Source organism: Porites lutea, chromosome 8 (assembly GCF_958299795.1).
Source record: "Porites lutea chromosome 8, jaPorLute2.1, whole genome shotgun sequence".
Lineage (NCBI taxonomy): Eukaryota > Metazoa > Cnidaria > Anthozoa > Scleractinia > Poritidae > Porites > Porites lutea.
This window is the reverse complement of record NC_133208.1, coordinates 23,584,474-23,610,429: the sequence shown is the minus strand read 5'-3', so window position 1 is coordinate 23,610,429 and position 25,956 is coordinate 23,584,474. Positions and strand designations below refer to the sequence as shown.

Below are 25,956 nucleotides of genomic sequence, written 5' to 3'. Positions count from 1 at the left end.
CTGTCCAACGTTTGCCGTTAAATAAGAAAAAAAGTCTAATAGGCCTGAACTTTACGGGGTTAGCTCCAACGTTTGACGTTAAATTTTAAGCAAACCGAAGATGTTTGACAGTTTAGGACTCACAAAGACATACGTTTGTGTTAAAACTGTTCATTTCTGGTAAGAAATTCTTACTTCATTCCAAACACCATTTAATTTACATTATATTAATAACACTCTTCAATTGTGGATTCTAAACCCTCTAGCATTTGGGCCGGTGTAAAATAACTGAGAGCAAAAGTACAACAACAACATTACAAAAGCATTTTAAGGCTTATTCACATCAGCTCCTTACTACATTATATTTTAATGTAATTAATTATTAGTATCATTAAAACTTTAAAAGGAAACAAAAAAGTAAACTCATGACTGCATTACGTGTGGGGTTCACCATTCAACAAGTAGGAAAACGATGCCAGCTGAGGGAGAACAGACTGGAAAGGCTAAACTCAGTCTTAACAGCACCATTCTAGGCCCTTTCCCAGTTGTCCCAAGCCTCTGTTTCAAAGCGAGGCTAAGTGCGAAGCATTGATATAAAAATGATTTCTTATTCTCATGCAAATAAAACTCATTTTCACAAGAAAGGTTTTGAACTAAGGCCTAGGCCAAACGTCGAACTTTTCATGATTTGATTGGTTCGACGAGTCCTAGCTTAGTTTGAGTCGACCCAAATTCGAGTTTGGTCCACTTCGTGAAAAGTTCGACGTTTGGCCTACGCCTACGCCTCGTTTTGAAAGCGAGATATTTAGGAACGCGGAAACGGCCTATTCCAACTCGATCGTGGTTGAATAAAAGAGGAATAATTCCTCAACTGGCTCGACGTAAGAAAAGTAATCTTTCGTACCCCTCCCCTAAGCCAACTTTTTGCCCTAAGTCAGTTTAAGTGAGAAGTAAGTGTTAATGTTGGTTTAGGGGAGGAGTAGGTGGGCAGTTTCCCAGAAACGTACAATGATCCCAACTTAATAGGGACCGGCCGGGTCGGGAGGGGGGGGGGGGGGGGACATGTCGCCCGTCTGAATCTTAAAACGTCTCGTGTCGGTGTTTATAAGTGCTTCTCGCTTATTGTCTGCTTTGCCGTCACTGTCGCAATTTGGCCGAGGGAGGTTGTCTCTCGTCGCGATTTCATTTTACGCGCTGTCGCTACTTTTTGGGCCATGTCGCTTGTCGGAATTTACCCTGGCAGGGCCTCTTAGTAGGGGCCAGCTTTTAGCACTTCAGAAGTGTGCTACTACAGACGAAAATAAGAACCAACCTTTCCCTGATATCCTTTCGTTTTGAGTGTGTCTGAAGCTCTAAAGCAGTAAGTTTCTTTGGACTGCGATACTGCCAAGAATAAAAGGCTTCCCTTGATGAGGCGATCACGTGACTCCGAGTCATGGCTACAAAAAGGGGCTCTATAAAGCAAAATAAGTGGACAGTGAGTCAAGAACATCTAGAAAACTTTACTGTCTCCCGTCAGGGAACAAAAAACAGCACCTCACTGCTTACTGGCCTGAGAGAACAGACGACATTTCGAGACGCCATCGCTGGTCTCCCCGCGAAATGACGTCTGAGAAATGAGCGCACAAATTCCATACTGATGACGCGTCACTACCCAGATCTAGGTAGTACTTCTGATTGGTTGATGCAGATTTCCCACGCGGCACGACCAATCAGAAGCACTACCCAGATATGGATAGTGACGCGTCATCAGTATAGAATTTCTGCGCTCATTTCTCAGACGTTATTTCGCGGGAAAACCACCGGTGGAGTCGCGAAATTTCGTCTGTTCTCCCCCTAACTGCTTACCGATTTCAATGTACTTGGAGTCTAATGGAGTACCGATGGCATTGCAAAGCACAAGAACATGCTAAAAAACAAGATTAACATGTTAACTACAGTGTATACATTTTCACATACAGTTAAAATCTCCTGTGAGCGACCACCCAAAATGCAGTCACTTACGGGAGGAAGTCGCTTACGAGATTCGAACTACAGAAGTTCGTTTACGAGGAGAAGTCAGCCGAACACATATATTTTTCAGAGAGAATGTATTTCCGGCTAAAAGTGCTTCTCATCCTCTAAGCAGCGTATAACATACTGTGAACACATAAATCAGACCATTTTCTCAGGTGGTCGCCTAAAAGAGGATGAAAACAATTGTTGCGGTCGCTTACGAGAGGTGTTCCTAAACGAGAGGTTCCTACCATAAGGTTTAGACTGGGAAAATTTTAGTATTTTGGACTTAAGTGGTCGCTTATGGGAGGTGCTCGCTCATAGAGGTTCGACTGTATACAGATATGAGAGGTACATTGAGTATCTTAATTATAATCTTTAAAGTTTTTTAGATTATACTTGGGGAATTGGTTAGTCCGTTATCCACAGGATTTTTACCGGAGAGCGCTAAAGGATTCATTCACAACACTGACTAAGAAAAACAAGTTATATCTGCGTTGAACAAAAATATGTTTCAAAAATATTGTGAATATATGAAAATCATATATGTGAACTGCGGAGTGAAGAATTATTTGACGGAAGATCACCGCAGTTATATACGCAGTTATATATGCAGTTGCGAAAAGAAAGCCTGAAAAAATAATCAGGCTTGTACGGGATTCGAACCCTTTTCCTCTGCGATACCGGAGCGCTGCACCGGTATCGCAAGTATTTAATTTACCAACGATAAATTATCAGCTACTGAGAATTTCACTGGCACTACCTGTCCACTGCTGTCATCTGCCCTGGTTGCCAAGACGCAGTGATCTCCTGAAGCTGTGATTGACAGCAAGTTTCGAACATACTTCACATATTTCTGACGGGAAAAAGAAAAAAAAGGAAAATTCAATTATTTACGAAATCAAAACTGGCTTATACAATAGATACATCAAAGTAATATTATCAAGGGGTTAGCGGTATTATTGCACTAACAGAATTCCATATTGAAGTAATTGGAAAAATAAATTTATGTGCGTGCTTGCGTATAGGTTCTATTACCAGCCGATGTTCGAGAAACGAGCTGGCGCTTCTCATCCGAAAAGATGGCTGGTCACGCAGCGGGGGAAATGGAGCCTAGAACTTCACTCACTATGCAAAATAAATGTGCCGAAATCAGATTGCTTCTTCAGTCAGAGAGACAGGCGACCCGGAAAAAAAATTAAAGCGAAGTCCACAGTGGCATATATGCAAAGTGGTACAAGATAATGTAGGGGCGAGTCGCCTGTGTCACTGATTGAAGAAAAGTCATTCCCACGCATGTATTCAACAGGCTAAAAATTCACCATCATATTTCAGCCAAAATTTTGCTGTGTCTTATAACGAGTTGTAATCCGTTATGTCAAACGTTTAAACTGAGCTATCAGAGCGATGTCAAAGTTGATAATCTATACAGCCTAACAAAAGACAACATTTCAGCATTCAGGCATCTTTAATATTTATACTGGCATAATTCTTTCAGCTGCTCTGAAAATAAAAGAAGAGTCGATTCATTCTCGACTCCAGGTCCTCTCCGACTCGGTGGAGAGAAACCTGGAAACGAGGTTTTATTCCCTTATTACTTACCTCTCCGTTCTTGGTATCCCAGAATACTACGCAATGTTCTTGACGATCTGGCTTGTTAAATGCATACACTACTGTATTTGAAAAATAGCCCCACTAAAACAAAGAAACAAACAAAGAAAAATAATCCGTTAATAGTTTTAACTTAAATGATGGAGGCTTAATTTTAGGCAAAAGGAAATGGCATGAAACTACTCTTTTTTTGTGTAGATATAATGAACAGTGAACGACAAGTTAACAAAAATTCGGTCACATGGTAGAACTGACGTTTGAGTTTACCGTAAACATGATTCTAAAGGTGATGTTACACGGGAGACTATTCGCAACAACGATTTTTAGCGCAACCCAGCATTACAGCATTGTTGGGACATCGTTTCGAATGGTTGCAACATTGCTCCAACATTGCAACGCTGTATTTCGCTGAGAATCGTCCTTGCCGACCGTTTCGTGTAACATCACCATAAGGTGATGTTACAAGGGACAATTCGCAGCGACGATTTGTAGTGGAACAAAGCGTTGCAATGTCTCGTGTAACATCACCTTTAAACCTCTCAGTTTCACGTCGTGATCGTGTAACGACGGCAAAGAAATATACCAAAAAAGCGTGATACACGTGCAAAGTTGTTGTTCTGTTGACTAAACGGAACCCGACGCATTTTTGGCGTTCTCGTTGCTGTCGTCGTCGTTACTTAAGCTCCTTATTTACAAACATGAGCATGGAGTTATACTCCAACCACCAAGAAACAAATACAGCTGGTGGTCAGAGCGACCGGGATTCGAACCCAAGTCCACCGGATTACGTGTTACGTAAGCTTAAATCGTGGCCAGAGAGTATTCTTGTAAACGGACGACTTTATTCTTTTATGTTTTCTCCTGTGGGCATTTATGACGGCACAACTTTGGGGAAGTCAACTTCATAAAGTGCACTCAAAATCATTGTTTCATACCTTGCAGGGTTGTCACTAAGATTTCAAGTTGCCAGGTAAATACAACAAGTAGGCGGGGAATCAAACCAGCTAGAGGTTTGTTTTGGTCCTATTTTTCTTCTATTTTCGTATGAAAGTAGCCGAGAGCCAAGTTCGTAGTAGCCTGAGAAAATCCCCGGCCCCCGCCTCTTAATGACAGCCCTGGCCTTGGGCACTCGCTGATTCGAAAGTTCTTAAGTTTTTGTGGATCCTTTCGACGCAATGGCGAGAAATGCGTGCAAATGTTCATTGGCCATCATGTGTGGACAAATGTCTGCGTTTTCAACAACAAATTTACAATGTACGCGTGGAATCACCCTTACAGTTACCTTAGAAACCAGAATTAAATTGATGAAAACACAGACTATTTCACTTACCTTATAGTTGGGTCTTATGTTGGCAAAGTAGATGAATGAATCTACAGCCAATGCAATGCGCAGCCCAGCGCCTTCCCAGCATGCCTCTGTAATCTGTTTCCCAGGCACTTTCAGCGTTCGCAAATGCTGCAAAGAAAATTACAGGTAAACGACACTAAGCCCTAGGCCAAACGTCGAACTTTTCACTGGACGAACCAAACTTAGTGGGTTAAGTTCACGAAAGTTTGACGTCTGACTCAGTTAAGTTTGTCTGAATGATTTTTGGATCGTCCAGCAAGTTCTATCCGTCTGCTTCAGACGGATAGCATCGTCTCCGGCGAGGGTCAAACGTCGATCTTCACATGCGACGAACTAAACTAATAAATTAAACAATTGAATGATAACGTATATTTGGCCTCGTTCGAGAGAAAATTTATCACTGCTTCGACGCGTCCTAAGTTCGATGTCTGATCCAACAGACGATCTTATAAACTTCATTTAGGCGATTGACCTGCATCCATCCAAACCTCTTATTTCAATGGTCCCTATAACCTGCACTACCTATTGTTTTTTAGGGATAGGGGCATTGTTATGTCAAAATCCTATAGGTACAGGTCGGCCCAACCCAGGAAAAATTCGACGTTTGGCCTAGGCCTAAGAGCAAGAAACGGATCCAGAGAGTTCAATTGAAATAAGACAGAACCTGACCTAAGGTTCAGGAGGAAATATTAGCGCAGTTGGTTAGTGCGTGGCCTCCTGTGCGGGAATTTCGGAGTTCGATTCCCAGGTGTGACCACAAATCCTTCTTTTAACTTCTTTCCTTTCCGTGTAGCTTTAAGTAGCTTTAAATACCCGTAAAACGGAGCACTAACGACGTAAAATAAGCACTCTTTACCTTTTTCCTTTTCCCTTTACAGAGTGACCACAGAAACATGGTTTGTGCTCAGTTCTGTTCTTTGGCTTTCATAGAAAAATTTCCGTGACGAGATGATGGAAGAGACAGTTGCCTCAACCAGTTTTAAAACACTCCCCGTTCTTTTCGCCGTCTTTTTCTCTTCTCAACGTTTTCGTTATCATTATCATTATTATTATCATTAGTTTATTATTTTAATTTATTATTATCATTATTTGTTTACTTTTGGGCTTTACAAGGCATTTATCGCTAAAACGCTGTGTAATGTGAAAACTATGAAAGTTATTATTCAGAACAAGAGGTTGATGAGTCAAGATTTCCGAGTGTATCTCTCGATTCTCTTTTGACAGAAAAAGTCACATTTGCTTATGCTTGGGAGATGTCTCTGTCCCGCATAACTGAGTCGTGCATTAAAGTCAGAAAGAGCATTACAACTGACATTACAACTCACAGGTGCTACAAGGTTTATAGGTTCACACGGGCGGTTCCGGTTCAGGCAAGAATGAACCAAGAAACAGTCCTTCAAGCCCCGTGCAAACGGAAGCAACAGTATTGGCCAACAACTTCCAACATTGTTGGATGTTACATGTTGTGTCCGTTTGCACACCCTGTTGCATGTTGTTGCGTGTTGTTGGGAGTTGTTGCTCAAAGTTTGAAACCAGTCAAACTTTTAGCTACGTGCAAACGGACGCAACAACTCCGAACATTGTTGGCCAACAATGTTGGGAGTTGTTGCGTCCGTTTGCACGCAGCTTTACAAGGTCACTTACCTCGCCAAAAGGAGTGTAAAATTGGACCACATTGATATCCTTCTCCTGCAAAAACGAGAGTGGATAAATTATATAGATTATAATTGTATGAATTAAGGTGACGTTACATGGGACGATTCGCAACGACGATTTTTAGCGCAACACAGCGTTGCAATAATGGAACAATGTTGTATCCATTCCAAACAATGTTGCAAGGCTATCGTCGTTGTGAATCGTCTCGTGTAACATTACCTTTACTGTGTGGGTACATGGTATGTGGTGTATAATAAAACTTAGGTTAAAGGTGATGTTACATGACACAATTTGCAACAACGATTTTAAGCGCAACACAGCGTTGCAACATTGTTACGACATTGTTTCGAATAGTGACAACATTGTTCCAATATTGCAACGCTGTGTTGCGCTAAAAATCGTGGTTGCGAATCGTACCATGTAACATCACCTTAAGAACTTGAGGACACGTTGGATAAACAATACCTTCTTACCAATCTGTTTGCTGACAAGATGTCATTGTCACTGGTTCAGTGAGGGTTTAGACAGGGGATTTTAAATTAATTTTGTACTTTTTCGTGGTCTATATAATTTTTCACATACGACCGGTCCCTTGGGAAACTACTAAATATCGTACCCTGAAGCTGCTTCCCTCAGGACAAGAACAGATAATGTTTTATAATTACAAATTTTCAGTAGTAGTTGTTTGCAGCATTTTTCGCCTACACTTAGAGATTTAATTGGCAAATTTTCTAATGGACATACTGATCTAATAAAAATTTAAAATAAAAACCAAAAAAGGTACAAATAAAAATTGTTGTTGCACAAAAAATTGTAAAATGATATGATCTGCTCACAAAGATAGGGCCTCACCTGTCCAGTAGCTCTCTGCATGCCAGCAACAGCTAATACGGCACCACAGTTGTTCCACTGTATATTCACAACAGCCATTGATGTGTCAATCAATACAGGATCTACAACGTTTATTATGTACTCAGAAAACTTTAAAAAAATTGCTTCTACTCAGTCACATACAAGTTTGTAATAATTAAATAATAATTATTACTGATAATCTGTTATGTATTGATGTTCGATTTATAAGGCAAGTGCCTAAAATAGACCAACAATTATTCATATTATACAGTGGAAAATTGAAATAATGAAGGGTTAAGGGACCGGTAAAATTTGTTCACTATAATGAGCTTTCATAATATCGAGGTTGTTTTTCATATAAAATTATTTAAGTGTTACTGGAGTAATAATGAAAATCGTTCGTTATACCGAGAACTTCGTTATCTTAGTTATATACAGCATTGTTATCATTCTTTATCTAAGGTTACGTCCTTTGGTATCTCTGTAATCTTAATTTTTTTTTTAATTTTTTTATTTTTCTTGTATGGACCACATGACGAAAGGCATTAAAATGAACAGTGAAAAAACTACATTGAATTTAATAATTATTATAATGTTTTTTAACGACTCCACTTTGCTTTAAGAGGACTCTCTTACTTTCATCCAGTTCATGTCTCATAATCTGCATGCGTCCAACATCAAAGCACACTGCTAAACAAGGACAGTTTGGTTCAACGTATCCTTCTCTTCCATCATACCTAAACCAGAAAAAGCATTCTACTTAAAAATCGTACACATGCCAGGGCTGAAATTAAAGTTTTGAAGCCAGCTGTAGCAAAAGGATATTCCCTGCTATTCCCACAAAATCTTTTAGCGTCACCTTTTGCTTTCTACATTAATCGCCAAAAAGATTATGTAAGCTCAGCCGTTACAATTCTTACAGGTTTAATATTGGCCTTAGTGACAGCTTTGTAAGCATGCTGTCAGTACTTTTTGTTGTTTTCCCCAACAGAAATCCATGGAGATCTCTCCTTTCCAGCATGCCACTAAATACCTACATGTACACACAAAAGCTCATAATATGAGATCTTGGTTCATTGTGGCCAGTTCAATCACAAACCCTCTTAATCAATATCATTGCACTTAAACTTAGCAATCTTTCCACTTTTTCCTAATTTATTCCCATAGCCATAGGGAAATATAATTTTAATATGCACTGTATGAACACTGCCATTTTGTTTTGTTGTTGTAAACTACTTGTAGGTCTATCTGCCAGATGGGTAATTCATCCATCAATGCAGACTTATCTGCTGCTGGCTGAAATCCACTTTGCTGGATAATATAAATTTTTAAATTAGATTGCAACCACTACATTGTAACATACTGACCATTCAATACCAGCTATCTTGACAGCTCCTGTGACATTAGCAAGGCAGAACAATGTCATCTTTGTCTGAAAACAAATAATACTTCATATAAATTAAAATAAAATATTGGAGATTTTGTACCACTTTTATTAATTAATGGAAATATCTGAAATGACTCATATTATTGTCTTGAAAAGTGTCCACTTTGTGTCATTTTCGGTTTCCTGACTGGACGACTTTCCATAATATATTTGCATGCATGTACCCAATAATTAACATTAGCACCATTTTCTAATAACAAAAACAAAAACAAACAACCAAAAATAAAACAGACTTGCTACTCACACAAAAGTTTCCTGTGTTATCAAATATTTGCACTTCACCATTACTGATACCAAAAATGATATTCTTCCCATCTGGTGACCATTCAACATTTGTAAGCTGCAGGTTTTTCAACTCTTTTCCCCAAATTCTGTTTCCATCTACTGAGCCAACAATCACAGCACCTAAAGACAATGGAACAGTAATGAGGTATTTTTCAGCATTACATGTAAGTTGTAATCTTGATGCTCTACCAATTCCCTGAGTAATGGCTCGTGTTGGTAGACCATCAGACTGTTGGGCAGGAAATCACAGGTGTCACTAAAGTGCGGCTGTCCAAAAGCCCAGCGTTGGTGGCATAAGCCGTTGCAGGCTAGCATGTTTTAATTTTGAGTAGTCTGACTGGCAGGCAGCAACTGACAAGGTAAAGTAAATGTTGGTAGCAAAAATGGGGGTTGGTAGGTTTGGCTAGTAAACTTCTGCATCAGCTTTATCTCACCATCCCTGAGGTTGTAAAACACAGACACAAGGAATGTTGTGAATAAACTGCATTGTAGCTAGGGTCTTCCTACATCAGTAGCTTTCATGTTTACTTTGAGAAAAAAACAGGTAATTATACTGGATGTTTGTTATACACTACAAAACTGTAATTTTGCAGGTTCTATCTCTGAAAAAATACAGCAGATTACTATTACTTTTGCTAGTTTTTTTGTTTGTTTGTTTTAAATCCTGTCAACTACATTACTAACAACTTGTATATATTAATTACCGTCTTCATAAACAATGCATATCCTTTGTCCATCTGCATTCCATTTCATGTCTCGAACTACACTTCGGTTTCTGTTGTTGATCATCTCTTCATACCAAGATCCTATAAAACAGAGGTTTAAAAAAAATCACATTTAAATAGCACCTTCTTCAATACACACTGTAAATTAATAAGGAGAGCTAAAGAAACAACAATAAGAAAAGAGCTTTCCCAGAAAGGACAGTGGTATGGGATTGCTTTGGTTAATAAACAGTTGGTGGAAAGGGTAATACTTTACAGTTATAACAAGAATTTGAAAAGATAAACTTGTGACTCTCTATTAACTCAGAATTAATAAAAAAAGTTTAAATTAATTTCAGTTTATTGTGTTACCCCCCTAACGATCTGGCCAGCAAAATTTCCAAGATTCAAAATCTTGCTGGCAAAATGTTAAAAAATCAGAATGCTGCCAGCAACACCTCAAAAATTCAACATCTTGCTGGCAAGATTTGGAAAATCCAAACCTTGCTTGCTGGCAAGATTTGGAAAATCCAAAATCTTGCTGGCAAGATTTGAAAAATTCCAGATCCTACCAGCAAGACTTGCAAGATTCAAAATCTTAACAGAAGATTTGGAAAATTCCAGATCTTGAAGGCAAGTTTAGAAAATACAAGATCCTACCAGCAAAATTTGGAAAATGTTAAATTCTGACTGCAAGAATGGAAAATTCAACACCGCACTGGCAAGATGTGGACAATTTCAAGATCCTTCCAGCAAATTACATTAACCTTAATCCCTGAATTGGATTTAAAGTGTTGGTTCTTGCATTAATTTAATGAAACTGACTCACCTTTGTAGAGAATCCATACAATAATAAGACCATACTGATCACTGGTAGTCAACTTTTGAAATTGTTCATTCCAGGTCACCACTTGAACAGCACCTACGTGAAAAAAGAACTAAGTTAATATGCTGTGGTCAATAAAAATTACCCTACAATGAAGTTACAAGCCTAAGTGCAAAATGTGCACCGCTTGTGTTATGACTATCTTTGTACAACTGCTGTAATGGTTTTGCATAGTGTGCCAGATCTACTGCCTGTAACAAAACATAGAGAGCAGACAGTGCAGCTTTAAATTGATCCAGATCATGAATAATGAAACAAGGAGGGTATTAAATCATTATGGCACCTCAATCTATTTCAACCTCAGTTACGGGGAAACTCAACCCTTCCTGCCCCCCCCCGCGACAAACCCTTTTCCAACATGTATGTGACCCTTACCCCAGCTACCACTTCAGGATAAAATTGTGCAGCTTGGCAGTTTACACTACTCAGTGCATCATTGCAATTCTTGTTCACGTACTCATTGCGCACCCTATTTTAACTCAAAAGCTGCATGTGTTAATTAACAAGCAGTGACTATTTTATTTTCACTGCTACACAGCATTGGTCATTGCAAAAGTAATTGTACAGAACAATAATAACCTCATAAACCAGAGAACAATGTACTTTGCCAGGTGACATTATCACTTACCAGTGTGCCCGTCAAGGTTTTGATTCATTGAAAGATTACTAGGAGCTGCCAGACCTCTAACTTTTGCATCTTTACCTAAAAAAATCAAGATTTAAACAACAAACACATTGCATTAGTTTTTGTTTGATGCAATGTAGACAGTTAGACTGACAAATGTCCAATTTATTACGTACATGATCGATGCAAAATTATGTCATTTATGTGCGACAGTACTTCATAGTTCTAAAGATCTGCCGTATTTGTTTACATTTGCATCATCTTGTCTACCTACAACCTGTACTACAAGAACAATTCAAGCCCCCAAAAAAGCTAATAAGCGTAAGTTTACCTTGCTGTATCTCTAGTTTGAGTACTTTAAGTAATCCATCCTCTCCACCACAGGCGATGTAACCTTGCTCCCGATTCCAAGCCAAGCATCTCAGCCTGACATTGTTTGGTATGGCGATCTACAAATCGGTATCAGTGTTTCAAACAGATCGAGAAAGAAATGAAGATCAGTTCGCCAAAAGAAAAATATTCACCTTGACAACGTTAGCTGGAAGTAAACAAACTTCCACACCGAAATATTAGAAGGGAAACGAAATAACGACGCACCTTTTTGCTCAGATATATAAACATGACTTCTGCTTCACTCTAAAACCAGCTAAAATGATATATTTCTAGCTTAGGTTTTAGAACGCGGCACAACTGTCGAGCACTACAACTTGTCTTTAATATTTCTCCGCCATTTTCCTTCAAAGTGACATACCCATAAAACACTTCGAGCGTTACGTCAAGACGATTCGGTTCGTTTTACATCACGTAATCTGTGTGCAAAATGGCGGCCAAGATGGCCCTGAGAGGAGTTTTGAGATGGGTATGTATGCTTAATTCCTGTTATTTATACTCAAAACAAAATGCATGTTTACTCTTACTAGAAAGAAAAACCTCGTCTTAACTGATTATTATGTCTTTTTCAACTTACATGTTAAATAACTGCATAATATTCGCAGTTTCGCTAAATTAAATTTGGAGATAATGTACCTGCATGTTCTTGGAAAGCCAATATTCTAATGATTTTGACAGAAAGGTAAATAAATTTTTGTATAAAAACAAACAAATAAACAAACACCCTATAAACTTTAGAATACTCAGCTACTTATTAAGTTACATCTTTCAAAGTATTAACAAATTGCAGAAATAGAGGTCAAAAAATATATAAGAAATAGTAATAATAACATATTCCTCCCATTCTCATTCCCAACAGAGGGGCCGTTTTCTAGTTGCTGTCTCAGTTCCCGTCCTTGGTGCACCGTTTTTGTCAACAGTAAAGGCTGGTTCCATTAAAGTCCATCCCAGGGAGGTAAAAATGAGAGGTTAATTATATGTGAATAAAGTTATTTTGTTGTTTAGCTGTTGTTTGGGACATTCCATGTTTCATCCACAACCCCCTCTCCCTCCACCTTAGGATGGTGAATTTTGGATGGGACAAGGAGAGTTGGATTTTTCTTTAAAGAAGCCAGCAAAATTTTCAGACAAATTTTCCAATGGTGCCAGCAAAAAATGAACTCTTCGGATTTCATTTTTTCAAAGGCTGCGGAAAAAAATTTGAGGGTTCAGATTCCAGTCATTTTTAGGGGGAGGGGATAAAAAATGGAATGCCATTTTCTTAAAGAAGTTACTGAAAACGAATAAAGCGTTCTCCTTGATAACATTTCATACATGCCTAAATCTTGAAATTTTATTTCAGTTGGAAATTTATGATCCTGTAGTTGATTCAACACAAAATACTGCAAAGCCAGCAGAGGAGCCAGTCACTGAGATGGAGCAGAAAGTCTCTGTGGCAAGAAAATTTGTTTGGGGATGGACATCCAAGGTGAAGGTAAGCAACGGGAGTGGTCAAGTCAGTGATGTGGGTTTTTCATGTGTAGAGAGTGGAGAGTTAGGTAAGATGCGGTGTGAGAAAAATTGGGACCACCTGGTCACTAATAAAGAGACTTGACAATAATTTGAAGCTAGTTTCCTAACTATTTCTCCTGTCAAATGTCTTGTAAAGTGTTGTTTGAGCAATATGGCGAGAAAAGTAAGAAATTAATTGTCAAATCTAAGCTGCAATTGTCTAGCAGCTGACATAGGTTTTGTCATGAAATGCTTTCTGTCCAGAGAGACTTGTTTATAGAAAAAATCAGTAAGTCTAGGATCAGTGAAATGACCTTAGGTTATGGTTTGTGGTAACGTCGCAAAACATTATGCGAAATGTCTATAGTGGGTCCTCACTTGGATCTTGCTGAGAGTTTGGCAAAAACACATCAAGTCACCTAGTCTATTATAGCAAAAAGGTTGCAATGGATTTAAAATCAAACACATTTAAGCTTGGACCCATTTGCTTAAACTTGGTCTGGTTATCATGTTTATTTCACAACTGTTTAAGCCTAAAAGTAGAATTCCTATCTATATAACACCTAACAAAGTGCCTGTAACTGAACATGTCTTTATATTCAACAGGATGGTATTTCACAAGTTAGGACTACATACTCATCTGTGGAAGAGAAATCAGTTGGTGAGTAGACTTACTTTATGCAGACATAATGTTTTGTTGCCTACAGCACAAAGACATTAAAATATTTAAAATTAGAATGCGCTGAAGACCAATTCTTCAATGAAATTTCTCTAATTCAAGCTTCATTTTATTGCCAGTCAAGTGCCTCATTGTTTGATGCTGTTGTTATTTTAGTGTTAGTGCAGTGATATTGCTAAAAATAGTTGTGGTGAGTCCAGGACTCAGAGGTAACAAAATCACTGCTTAGTGTCATTGAGGTTAGATATATTTAAAGTTACACACTGCATTCCTATTGGCAGGTTAGAGTCATTCCACAATAACATTTGCTAGAAACACATGCCAAAGACTAAAACTGTTGTTTTGACAAGATGCAAAGAAAAGAAACTCAGCTTGGAGCCAGTCATGGTCACTCCTTGTTAGAATTATTATCAGTGTTTTTAAATAAATATTTCATTCAAGAGTAAAACGTGGTGACTGTTCAGCATACAGAGAAGTGGAAAAGGTAATAAAGGTAAAACAACGGTAGAAGAGGAAGTTAATGTGTAAAGGTCATTCTCTTGCCGCAGTCAGTCGCAAACTTACATCTAACTTATTTCCTTGTCAGTGTGATCGTGTATACAACCAAAAAGCTATTACAGGGAAGTACTTTAATGATTGAGCATGGAGAAAGTTCTGTGTTGCATTTATTTATGTAATAAATAATCTTTCAATCATGTATTAGAGACTTTAATACAATGTATCATCATGAAAGATATTGTTCATCGTAGATAATTTATTTATTTTTTATCATTCTCCATGCAGAGTTTTGGGAACTAATTCAGACAGATACAACATTTCAAATGAAAGTTGGTGGAATAAGTGCAGCTGTTTTGGTTGGTGCCGTTTTGGCTGGAAGGGGGCGTAAGTAGAATATTTGTCTGTCTCATGAACTTTTAAAAGTGGGGAGCAAGAGAGGCAGAGAGCTGAATCATACCATGTAAGGAAATCCAGATTCCACAATGGGGGAAATCTTTGCTTGTGGAATCCAAAATCTGGGAAATCTTACTCGTGGAATCTGGAATCCTGGGCTTTGGATTCCGGAATCCCACTAACTATTGGAATCCAGTACTTGGAATCTGGAATCCATGATATGGAATCCAGAATCAAAGACTGTCTTGGATTCCCTTGCATGGGGTGTGCTGAAAGCATTCAGTTTCCACCAATGTGACCAGGGTTAAAATCCCAGAGATGATACCATGTTTGGGTTGTTTATTGTCTTATCCAAGTTGAATAAATGGTTACTGGAATTTTTCCAGCCATCATGTCTCCTTTTTTGGTGAATTAAAAATGAGAGTAGTTACTTATCATTATCATACAACTACTGTCGCATTTCTGTTACAACTCTGTTGTAACAGTAATATTTCAAAAGTTGCACAAGAGGTACTATGATCACAGCACAACGCCAGCACAATGCCACTGGTAAAAAAACGACTGAAACATTCAGTGATTTAATTCCTTTTTAGAGAAGATCAGAACTTAACTGTTTATCTTTCGTATGCGGTATTTAACTTCTAGGTCGGCCAATCAGAAGGATATTTTATTCTGCTGTGCTGGGAACAACTGCTGCAGCTATCTGTTATCCAAATCAAGCGGTTGATGTAGCATTGGCTAATTACGATAGACTAAAGGTGTATACAAGAGAACAGTGGCACAAGTTCAACCAGACAAGAACAGAACAGGCCGCTTCCAAGAAGCTTGAGAGTCCCGTTAACGACACGGAAATTTCCAAAGATCAAGATAAACCCACCGAAAATGTGCCCGAGCAAGCTAATGTGGAGCCAAGAGAAGACAAAGTTGAAGTTAAAGAAGCGCCTGAAGAAGTTCCAGAAGAAAGGGTTGTGACAGTTGCTGAGCAGAAGCCGAAGACATCATTCTGGAGCAATATCCCGTTTCTTGATAAGTTCATCGACAGCCGGGAATCAGCAACAGGTGATGAGGTTAGTCCGCCAGTAGCCGTCGGTGAGGGAGAGGATGTGAAAGGGTCTGGAGGTATTAAAGACCAAGTTATAGTTCAACAAGAGTCTAGAAGTCAAGAAGTAAAGATCGAAGGAGACATTGGACAGTCCAACCCAGAAGACAAGGACATGTACTCAACACGATCATGAATTATCAAAATAATGCAACCTAGACAAATTTAACAGTTGACAATTTATTACCGTTCTGGAACTTTGAAAGGTCGCACATACGAAGAAACTAGTAATTGACTGGTTATTTAAACCAGAAGACGTTTTTTTAGTCCGAAATTCTGAAAGGATCGTGCTAGTTACGCAGTTTATTGCAAATTCAAAAATACCAAAAATATATAAGAGACCTTTAGATTCGACTACGAGTACGAGATTTGATTTAAAATTTTTTCGCGTATTGTCAAAAGATAGACACCCCGGATTTCTTCATTGTACTTTTTTTCACCCCAAAAGTTAGCACTGTTATCGTTATTGAAAGAGGTTGAGACCTCTCCCGATTGCAAAATGCTAAAACTTCTAACATTTCATAACTTGTTTCCGCCACCACGACATTCTCATTAAAACTCGTAGAAGAATGACGACGGCTACTACGTTTTCCCGCCAAAATGACGCTGGTTCACGCGCGAGCACTACTTACTATTGAGAAAATCTCGTACTCGTTGTCGTTCTTGTCTTAGAATCTAAAGCTCTCTATTGAAATAGGGTTAAGATTAAGATGGACAGCCCGTAGAGTCTGTGAGTTACTTGTTACTTACTAATTTTGTCTTATTCGCAACAAGTTTAAATCAGTCTTGTGTGGTGAAAATGGCTGAGAGACTGAACCTGTAAGGCATAATCCTTCTTTTATGCAAATTAATTTTGCTACTAAAAATATTAAATATTATAATAACTGCACAAAGAAATAAACGTCTCTTGTTGTGGAGATATCTCCTTCAACCCAATTTTTTTATGAAAAAAGTACTACGCAAGATGGTCAAGTTATGTTGCAGCAGGGTAAATATGTATTTCGCAGCGTTTGAGAATATGGTCGTTTGGTTCGTCAGGCAAACTCATATTCCAGGGTACAGCATTTTGGTTTCTAACTGCATTAGAAACAAGTCATGATTCAATTTAAGCTCTTTCAAGTTCTTTCAAAGAATAACGAAAGAATCAAAAGGCGTGTCTCTTTACTTAAACCTCACTGTGATTACCAAATTTAGATAAAAGGAATTGCAGAAAGCGAAGTTGACACTAGAAGATGCTGTCAAGTGATGTTAGCCGTAAATTAAAAATAGGGTACAAAAGCACGTGACGTCCATGTTGAATTCTTTAAAATTTCCAGCCTTGGTTTGATCTTGAAGTTCAATCTACATTTGCTTTCAAAACCATGGTCGTCCGTTTTTGCCACTTCAAGTCTCAATTCGGTCTCTACCTTCGTGTCACTGAAGACTTGGTGCACGGGGTACGCCTTAAGGACGTCGATCAATACAGTGAGTAAGAAATTTGATCCTACCAGTTACAAATACATAATAGCTTTGTTTGGAAAGTATCGTAATCGGAGAATTAACTAAACATAATTTGATCAAGGGCACTGTTTATATGAGATGAGCCGCACTGACTTGGCCTCCCACGCAGGCGTTTTTAGGGGAGCTCGTTTTTAAACGAGATCCCCTAAAATCGCCTGCGTGGGAGGCTACACTGACTCGGCTCGTACCTTATTTCCTCGTAAAATTTTCGTTGTGTTTCTATGAGAAAGCGGGCTTGCCGTGATCTCGATGCAAATAATCATGGAAGCAGGCTGCCTTGTCCATTGTTATAGGCCTCCTAAACAGAAATTCGATCTAATAGCTTATAACATGAATTCCATTCGCAAGCGTAAGCCACAGGGAGCAATTTAAATTGGTGAAATCGAAATTATTTGGATCAATCCTAAGTCAACATTAACACTTACTTCTCGCTAAGAGCAAAATGTTGGGTTAGGGGAGGGGTAGGTGGGCAGTTTTCCAGAAACCTAAATTGATCTAATTATTTACCGGCTGGTCCTTATTTTTTCGTGGTTTTGAACGGTGTTGCAATTAAATTGCATATCCGCCTATCTCAGAGGTCGTGAAGAATATAATAAAGGTGAAAGCCGTTTTTGGGAAGACACCAACGCCCATGTATAGATGATGTCAACAACAACACTGAAGGTAGCTGATTTTAAGCTGAAAAAAGGTTAATTTGAAGTCTGTCAACTTCTTGATCATCTGTCCGATTTTACCTAAATTCTCCATCTTGAAAATTCAAATCTCATTTATTTTTGGGTACTTTTCCTTGACAAAACTACAGCATTCATGTGGGGCGCGGGAGTTCTAGTCCCTTAAATATTACATTGAAAGCCTTCAATGATCTAATCGACTGAAAAATTACTCCTTTAACGTCAATTTACGAACAGAAACACTTGAAAAAAATCTTGCCAAAAGATGGTCTTACGAGTGAAGCGAAGGGACACCTATTTAATTTTGTACACGGAACAAACTGAAATATATGTAGAATAGTGGCCTCTCAGCGTGATTTAACGCCACTACGAAATCGTCATTTTCATACCCAGTTTCAGTTTTTTCGAATGTGAATTGAGTAATTAAATTTAATTTAACCCTCGGATGTACACGCAAATTTATACCACCACCGTGGTACAAGGGGGAGTTTTTTATATGTTGCAGTATTTTAAAACGATTTTACCTTCAGTGTTGAAAGCCTTTGATCTTCTTAACAAGATGAGGTATATTTTATGGGTGGTGGCGCTGCTAGAGGGCTGTGACGTCACCAACAATGGTGTGCGCCCCTTGTACGTCCCCGGCTTAAGTGATCAATGTTGCATGAAGCAAAAGTTATGAATTTATATAGTAGAAATTTTCCCTACGAGTATGTTAGACTTCATTGATCAGTTACACTTATTGTACCGGAATGAATGAATAAACAACTTTATTAACGTATCAAAATCTTCTAGCTGGCCACAAGTAGCCTACTAATCGGGACACCTTCAATTCAACCAGTACTTTCAATTAGTTAACAAAGTCAAGAGTGTATGCCCTTCGATCAGGGCTTCGATTCATCCTTTCCTATAATGGCCTACACGAGGAAACTCCGCCCAGCCGAAAGGGGTTCCTTCCTAATAAAGTACAGTGGTTGTGAAGCTAGTTAGACATCTTCGTTATATAAGTTCTTGCTAGCTTTTCAAGGCTTGACCGTGCAAATCGTTCAATAGTATTCCCATCCATTTTAAAGTTGCTGACCGAAAAAAGGCGCATTATAATTCAAGATTCAATCTTAAAGGGGCTGTGTCATGGCAGTCCAGTTCATTTTGTTTAATTTTGCCAATTACTCGCCCTCAATCGTTATGGAACTAAAGTAAGCAAAGAAATTAAATGTAAATGACAAAATCAGAGATCTGAGCATTATTTTTGAAGTTGCAAGCAGCAGGGATCAACTTTGAAAAACTGTTAGGCTAAACAGTTTTCAAAAATCATAATTTCAATCCGTTTCAAATAAGTTTTGCCCATCCGTGGCATCTGTTGTTTCTGTTATGTTATTTTAACCTTCCTTTAAAGTTTTAAGCGGTTATTTTCATGTTTCTCTTAATTTAACAGGCATTTTGTAATTTCCTAATTTGGCTGAATTTTGTGACACAGCTCCTTTAATTTGTGAACAAAACCGCTCAAAGTGATTGTGCAACATAACGGAGCTCCGGACATAAAATGCAGCACCGTTGTTTTATCGAGCTTTGATATGCGATGTTTGCTGTGCCAGTTTCATGACCAGCAGTCTCCTTCACCAACGTTGTTCAGTATTGAATACTCGGGTATCTTCATTTTTTAGAATCAGTTTTGCTTAAAAAAAATTCACCAGGGTGGGGAGGTGGGTGGGGAGATGCGAGTGCTGCTTTCTCTAGGTGAACCATGGCCTCAAGCTTTTCTAAAGTAACTTCTGATATCGCTTGTTATTTGATTTAGATTTATTACATTTCGACAAAGATACATAAATATTTCTTTAAGCGTTGTCACGAGGCAATTCATGTCTTTCATTTTAGGGCTCAAATACAGGATCCGGTTCCTTACGGAAAAGAAATAAAATGAGTGCTGTTTTGTTTCGTTACGTTCCTCTCAGAAATTTCTGCTTCCGGGAAAAGCTATGAGAACAAACAAAAAGACAACAAGAGAACGACAAAAACCAACAACAAAAGCAAGTGAAAAAAAAGCAATGGCAATTTATTTCTGGACCTTTTCTTCAGATGTTACAACTAAAGGAGACCCTATGGGTAGATTTAGCTGCAGAATAAGCGCGTATAGTATTCGCATTTGGCTGTTAAAAGCTTAGAAACATTAAAATATCAGCGCGCAAACTAGGCTGTATGCGCTTGTGTTATGAGAAATTTTTGTTACACGTATTTCATTTTCAAATCATTTTATATTTATTTATTTATTTGTTTCTTTAATTACAGCTGAGATTGAGATGCGTAGTGACGTTGCCGCCGGTGTGGTTACGCTGAAAGGGAAAGTCTCCAATAGATATATTGCAATGAGTACAACAGGCTCATTGTACACCACAGTAAGTGTGGCAGCATGATAAGAAGCCGAAAGGGGGGAGGGGGTACTCCCTATAATGGCCTATACAGGGAGGTACCTTTTTCAGGCCACAGGTATATTAAAGGGTAGGGGTTTTACTTGTCGTTGAAGTATCTGAAAGGTTAGGGAAATCTCAGGTAGGTGGCTCTAGTGGAGACGCACCTTTCTGTCAAAAAAGGCATATAAAAGGTAAGGGTTTGGACCTCGCGGCGGAGCCTCCCTGTGTAAATCTTTGTTGAGTACCCCCCCCCCGGTCCCGGTTTAAACTTTGCGTTACTCCTTGAGCTAGCCTATGATCATTACCTCACCATATCAGAATTCTTTGACGTCTGATCCATCTTTGCGTTACGATTGGTTGAGCTTAGATTTGGTTCTTCCTGTGGGATTCGGATAACCGAAATGGTGTTTGACATGTCTGACGATAGACAAACACTTCCAGCTTACGTTTTAGAAATCCGTTTTTGTTATTGAATCAAACAACAAACCCAATTACATCCTGAAAAAAACAGACAAAAGATACACCTGATCGCAGGTCACCTATGAGCTGAATCTGAAGCAGCAATTTATATGCATATGCATGAAAACTTGAGGCATTTTTTACACTTCATAGAATAGCTTTAATTTCGCTCTATTTTATAGTCATGCCGGAGAAGTCTATTGTTTATGCTTAAAACACCATTTTCGGCTGCGTAGCTTACTTATTACTATACACTGACAAAAGTTCCACCACTTCGTTATCCACCACCATAAGTCGACGGTATATATGGGCATGACTGTGCACGATTTTACCCTCTCCCAAATTGAAACATTTTTCAAACCTCTTCTTTTCTTCTTTTTTCAGACTGAGATATGCCAAGATTGTTTCTTCATAGAAAACTATAAGGAAGATTATAATTCTTACCAATCCAAAGTCAACCCTTCTTGGTATTTAGCGCTTAGACGCTCTGGTCAAGCCAAGTATGGCCCTAAAACCAACCCAAGACAGAGAGCTGTGAATTTTTTAATAAAGGAGTTAGAGAGATAGAATTGTCTGTCATTCGTGCATTATTTGGCAAAACCAAGGCTATCAACAAACTCCATGAGTTTCGTAGCTAATGATTTTTGTTTTTATTTGACTGTACCTTCCTATTAAATGGTTAAAGATTGAATACTTTTAAATAAAATTTATAGATGTAAATATCAAGCGAGTTTTTGCGATAATTTATTTGTGATGAGGCTGAGTATGAAGTATTTGGCACATCTCGAAGAGGGCTATCCTCGATTGATGTAAAGTTCCCATATTTTTCTCGCTTCCTCACAAACCGTTCCCCCGCCCTTTAAGTAGATTTGACACTGATCTGAGATGGCCGCCCTTAACTTAAAGTCTTCCGCCATCTCGATGATCCACGATTACGTAACAGTCAGGGCTATTCCATCTTCACCGTCCCCGCCTCCCCAAAGATGATATTTTTGGCCCCACACATAAAAGACTCCAAGAAAGTCTTGGATTATAGATTCCACGCCGTAGCTTCCTGATTCCAGGTACCCGGGATTCCGGATTTTTCGTCAGTGGAACTTGGATTACGAATTCCAGTCTTTATGGAGATCTTGATTCCTTGAACTCTATTCCGGATTTCAAAGCCCAGGATTTCACGTTCCATAAGAAAAAATTTTGTAGATTCCGGATTCCAGAAGGAAAAATTTCCCACATTCTGGAATTGGGATTTCCTTCCGTATACATGGGGCGACAATATCCGCGGGAGTCAATTCTACCAGAGGGGTTGTTATGAGTAATCAGGAGTAATGCCGTGCCATGATCAGTTTTAAAATTTCTGAAATTTGCATTGTTTTGCACATCATGCAACAGTCCAAACGTACCAAAATTTGTTCATACATGTAAATAATACACCGAATAGTGAATAAGGTGATTATTTATCCCATTCCATGGTTTAATCGAAAAGCCACCATATCCAATACGAATGTTTGTAATGAAAAGCTCAGCTGAGCTTGCAGAGATCTCCTGCTAATAGATTATGTTGATATAATATAAAAGTGGCAAATAAAAGATTGATTGATTGATTGATTGATTGATTGATTGAATCGGCATTGAAATGCGTGCGTTAATATTGGTACCCCTCGACGGTTCGAACCCCTTTGACATGGGACCCACAAACGCACTCGGCCAAATTAAGCCAATGCTTACACTGGGAACGAGCCGCGAAGTTCAAGCAACAAATATGGCGGACATCCCGAGCGTTGAACTGATCGAATTTGTTCGACCTTACAGCAACGAAGTAAACCTGTATGTCACCAGTATTTCGAAACGACTGAATAAAGAAACGGCGCAGGTAAAGCTTTTCATTTTTGTCCATTCAGGATATTTAAGGCCATGTAAACTGCATTAAGATTTATTGAGGGTCCCTCAAATAATAGGTGAGGTGGCCGTTAGGGTCCCTGACGGCAATCTCTCTAAAACGGCCACTTTTTTTCGTCCCAGCGAACAAAAAATCCATACATTGACTCTTGTTTAAAACCGCTGTACAATGGCCACCTCTTTACATCGGCCACTTTCTTCTGTCCCCATGCAAGGTGGCCGTTGTAGAGAGAGAGAGCTTCAACTGTATTTAGCCGCTTTCCTAAACTTCAGGTTAAACTTCTGGAGATATTCTCCGAGTTCGGTCTGGTGTATGAAGTTCAAGTTATTGATTCATCAGATTACTCAGAAGGTAAGGGTTCCATTGAAAGTTTGGTTCATGATCAACCTAGCATGTGGTTGTGAACATTTACAAGCAAACAGCAAGGGCAGAAATCTGTGCGCTATACAGTGTATTTGATCATTTACAATCAAACCTAAATTAAGCGGTCACCCTTAATGCGTACAGGTCCCGGGGGGAGCACTTGGGTATTTTTTGGGTGGGTATGTGGCGCCCGGGACTCCAAATTGGCACCCCGTTCTAAAAAAAATTTCCCCTAAAATTGATACCCCATTCTAGAATTCACCCTAAAACTGATACCCCGTTCTAGAAATGGGCCAATTTTTTATACTCCATTCTAAGGTGAAAAGAGTACAAGAAAGTTTGCTTGTTACCGCATTGAACCGTATTTTTAAAAGCAATCTGTCCTTGAATAATTTCAAATGGCTGCTTACAAAACTGGAGCTTTCGTGCGTTCGAAATATTATACCCCGTTCTAGAAAACGCCTCTGAAATAGATACCCTGTTCTGAATCAGGAGCTTCAAAATCACGACCCCATTGGGCGGCACATATCCTTATAGGTAATGTATGGGAGTACCCCCCCCCCCCCCGGGGTACAGGTTGACCGTTTAATACAGGTTTGACAATTGTAACAGTTGATTTATTAAGGAAATAAAGAAGGTGCCAGAGCAAAATAGCCATCTGCATCCAACAAATTGACCTCAAAGCGTTTCTACTTTTGATTGTGCCACAAAAAGAAGTAAAAGACCACCACACGTCTTTCACAGAGTATCTGTTGCATTGGTATCACGTTAAATCTTGCCAAAGTAACTGTTTGATTGAGGTGAACATGAAAAAAATAGCCAGTAAAATAAATAAATAAAAAGAAGAAACTAAACAAGATGACTGTGAGTTGTTAATAGAGGCGACCTACCAACACAGATCACTTTCACTTACAGTAATTAAGCCTAACTTTGTGTATTTGTATCCCTGCTAATCATATATTTAATAATTATATATAATTTTTATTGAAAATAAAATAATTATTTGTGCAGAGCACAACGTAGGCATGCCGAAATTACCATGTCTAAAGTACAGGTCTCATTCCAAAGATCAATAGTAGAATTTACTGCTCATTTTGTTGTGTAAAACTCAAATGGCTTGCCAGCAGAGCCATAGCTAATACATTTATATACTTAATCCGTTAGCTTCTGAGGAGTCCAGTGTGAGTAATGTTAACTTCAACTGCGGTTCAATGTACGCATTTGTTAAGTTTTACTCAAGAAGGGCTGCAAGTCGGGCAAAAGGAAGGATAAGTGGAAAGCGCTTACTAGCTGGACAATTTTTGAAGGTCAGTTTTGAGTTGGTAATTTACCGATCATTGGTGGACACCCTATATGAATCAGACGAATAGCTTGATCAGTATGTATCAAATGTTTCTTCCCATGATTTAAGTGAAATGAACCTGTATTCAGGGGACACCTCTATTAAATGGACAGCAGCAAAAGTCCTGTGGGTGTATGTCTAATGGCACCGGTTTTGCTGTAATAATAATTGAATAATAATCCTTGTAATAGTGGTAATCATCATTGTCATCATCATCATCATCGTCAAAATAATCATGAATAAATGAGTAAATACAGTGTGAAAAAGTTTTAGCCAGACTAATACTGACCTGTTAAGGACCAAGGTGGACAACAAAACAAAATGTTTGATTATTTTTTGACTGAATCTGCAAAAAAGAAGTTGAGAGACAGGTTGTCAATGGAAAACACCCTATGCACAGTAATGAAAATAACAATGATAATGACATGACGATGATGATAGTAGTAGTAGCAGTAATAATAATAATGATGATGATGATTATATCAAAGTTTTTAAAGAGTGAGAAACTTTACATAAGTGTAGGGTAAAGCGAAGCATTCATCTTCTGTACATGGATAGGTCTTCCCAGCATTCCTAGCTTGTCAAGTTAGGCATCAACTTAAGGCTTGTGTTAAAAAAAATTACCGTGATATATAAATTATAATAAAAGTTGTCTACCCAAACCATTGTCTTGGCTCACTAGAGTGGAATACCAGAAGAATCTGTTGCCTTCATTTTGTGAAGGAAAGTGTTTTGCTTTGCCAATCTGAAGTTAACATCAAAAGACAATAATTTAATGAAATTTGTGAGTGCTTTAGTTAAATACTGTAAGTAAATACTACCTTTCTCTCCTAAAACCCCTTTCTGGGTGCACAGGTTCAATTTGCTCAACGGAGGAAAGGTCCGGAAAATGTTCAGCCCCCTTTGTATATGGCAAAGTGCACTGAACTAGCTAATTATTATTTCGGATTCAATGGTTGGACAACAAGAATTTTTCAGGTACTTGTAAAATGGTGTTGCATTAAAGAAGATTCAGTTCAATTGCTAGAGCAGTATAAAATTTTCTTTAGCCTTTTTAACTCCCTTAACTAATTCTTGTTGGATATAGCTGATTCAACAAAGGTTGCTTTGGGGATTGGGAATTGAAAATTGGGCATACAGAACAATGCAATTATTTGCCTCAATGACCACCAAACAATAGCTTCTTAGCACCCAATTCCCAATAGACTACAAGCAGTCCCTATTTTTTCTCAGGGATAGTAGAGCTAGCAAAACGTGAGCGAGTGTGAAAATCACCCTATGTGAGAAAGGTGAGACACTCATTTTTCTCTCTCCCCGCCGCCTCTCACCAATTTTCTCGCGCGCTTGCACTTCACTTGCTCTACTATCCCTGAGGAAAAAT

At 38.6% G+C, this 25,956-nt stretch overlaps 5 protein-coding genes across 6 annotated transcripts in view; 3 read left to right on the top strand and 2 right to left on the bottom strand.

The window, feature by feature from the left end:
* Positions 1 to 12,125, bottom strand: part of LOC140947013 (WD repeat-containing protein 35-like) — a 29,901-nt gene extending 17,776 nt beyond the window's left edge. For both annotated transcript variants that reach the window (XM_073396091.1, XM_073396092.1), the window contains exons 1-15: positions 11,986 to 12,125; positions 11,720 to 11,837; positions 11,392 to 11,466; positions 10,707 to 10,799; positions 9,878 to 9,979; positions 9,133 to 9,293; positions 8,809 to 8,873; positions 8,078 to 8,178; positions 7,442 to 7,542; positions 6,578 to 6,622; positions 4,916 to 5,041; positions 3,577 to 3,669; positions 2,738 to 2,830; positions 1,828 to 1,888; positions 1,292 to 1,433 (exon numbers count right to left, since the gene is read on the bottom strand). In XM_073396091.1, the coding sequence (XP_073252192.1) occupies positions 1,292 to 1,433; positions 1,828 to 1,888; positions 2,738 to 2,830; positions 3,577 to 3,669; positions 4,916 to 5,041; positions 6,578 to 6,622; positions 7,442 to 7,542; positions 8,078 to 8,178; positions 8,809 to 8,873; positions 9,133 to 9,293; positions 9,878 to 9,979; positions 10,707 to 10,799; positions 11,392 to 11,466; positions 11,720 to 11,837; positions 11,986 to 12,009 (1,400 nt within the window). In that variant the 5' untranslated portion in view covers positions 12,010 to 12,125. The remainder of the gene's footprint in view (positions 1 to 1,291; positions 1,434 to 1,827; positions 1,889 to 2,737; positions 2,831 to 3,576; positions 3,670 to 4,915; positions 5,042 to 6,577; positions 6,623 to 7,441; positions 7,543 to 8,077; positions 8,179 to 8,808; positions 8,874 to 9,132; positions 9,294 to 9,877; positions 9,980 to 10,706; positions 10,800 to 11,391; positions 11,467 to 11,719; positions 11,838 to 11,985) is intronic.
* LOC140947016 (uncharacterized) overlaps positions 1 to 25,956 on the bottom strand; it is a 284,819-nt gene that overhangs the window by 195,539 nt on the left and 63,324 nt on the right. The window lies entirely within an intron of this gene.
* LOC140947050 (uncharacterized) lies at positions 12,208 to 16,378 on the top strand. The gene is made up of 6 exons (XM_073396135.1): positions 12,208 to 12,247; positions 12,638 to 12,733; positions 13,121 to 13,252; positions 13,876 to 13,930; positions 14,732 to 14,830; positions 15,485 to 16,378. The coding sequence occupies exons 1-6, from the start codon at positions 12,209 to 12,211 to the stop codon at positions 16,072 to 16,074; spliced, it is 1,011 nt and encodes a 336-aa protein (XP_073252236.1). The 5' UTR covers position 12,208; the 3' UTR covers positions 16,075 to 16,378.
* On the top strand, positions 17,216 to 21,687 carry LOC140947064 (fibroblast growth factor 2-like). Its single transcript, XM_073396150.1, has 3 exons — positions 17,216 to 17,402; positions 20,393 to 20,499; positions 21,358 to 21,687. The coding sequence occupies exons 1-3, from the start codon at positions 17,300 to 17,302 to the stop codon at positions 21,538 to 21,540; spliced, it is 393 nt and encodes a 130-aa protein (XP_073252251.1). The 5' UTR covers positions 17,216 to 17,299; the 3' UTR covers positions 21,541 to 21,687.
* The window catches only part of LOC140946647 (RAD52 motif-containing protein 1-like), a 5,346-nt gene continuing 2,116 nt past the window's right edge, over positions 22,727 to 25,956 (top strand). Inside the window, exons 1-4 of the mRNA XM_073395757.1 lie at positions 22,727 to 22,843; positions 23,143 to 23,221; positions 24,398 to 24,540; positions 25,431 to 25,553. Coding sequence (XP_073251858.1) covers positions 22,733 to 22,843; positions 23,143 to 23,221; positions 24,398 to 24,540; positions 25,431 to 25,553 — 456 coding nt within the window. The 5' untranslated portion in view covers positions 22,727 to 22,732. The remainder of the gene's footprint in view (positions 22,844 to 23,142; positions 23,222 to 24,397; positions 24,541 to 25,430; positions 25,554 to 25,956) is intronic.

What these genes read in the sequence shown, in the direction of transcription:
- LOC140947050 (XM_073396135.1), top strand. Translation starts at nt 12,209, where the DNA reads ATGGCGGCCAAGATGGCCCTGAGAGGAGTTTTGAGATGG. An exon ending in TGTGGAAGAGAAATCAGTTG is followed by an intron (nt 13,931 to 14,731) that starts GTGAGTAGACTT and finishes TTCTCCATGCAG; the next exon opens with AGTTTTGGGAACTAATTCAG. An exon ending in CGTTTTGGCTGGAAGGGGGC is followed by an intron (nt 14,831 to 15,484) that starts GTAAGTAGAATA and finishes TTTAACTTCTAG; the next exon opens with GTCGGCCAATCAGAAGGATA.
- LOC140947064 (XM_073396150.1), top strand. Translation starts at nt 17,300, where the DNA reads ATGGTCGTCCGTTTTTGCCACTTCAAGTCTCAATTCGGTCTCTACCTT. An exon ending in TAAGGACGTCGATCAATACA is followed by an intron (nt 17,403 to 20,392) that starts GTGAGTAAGAAA and finishes CTTTAATTACAG; the next exon opens with CTGAGATTGAGATGCGTAGT. An exon ending in CAGGCTCATTGTACACCACA is followed by an intron (nt 20,500 to 21,357) that starts GTAAGTGTGGCA and finishes TTCTTTTTTCAG; the next exon opens with ACTGAGATATGCCAAGATTG.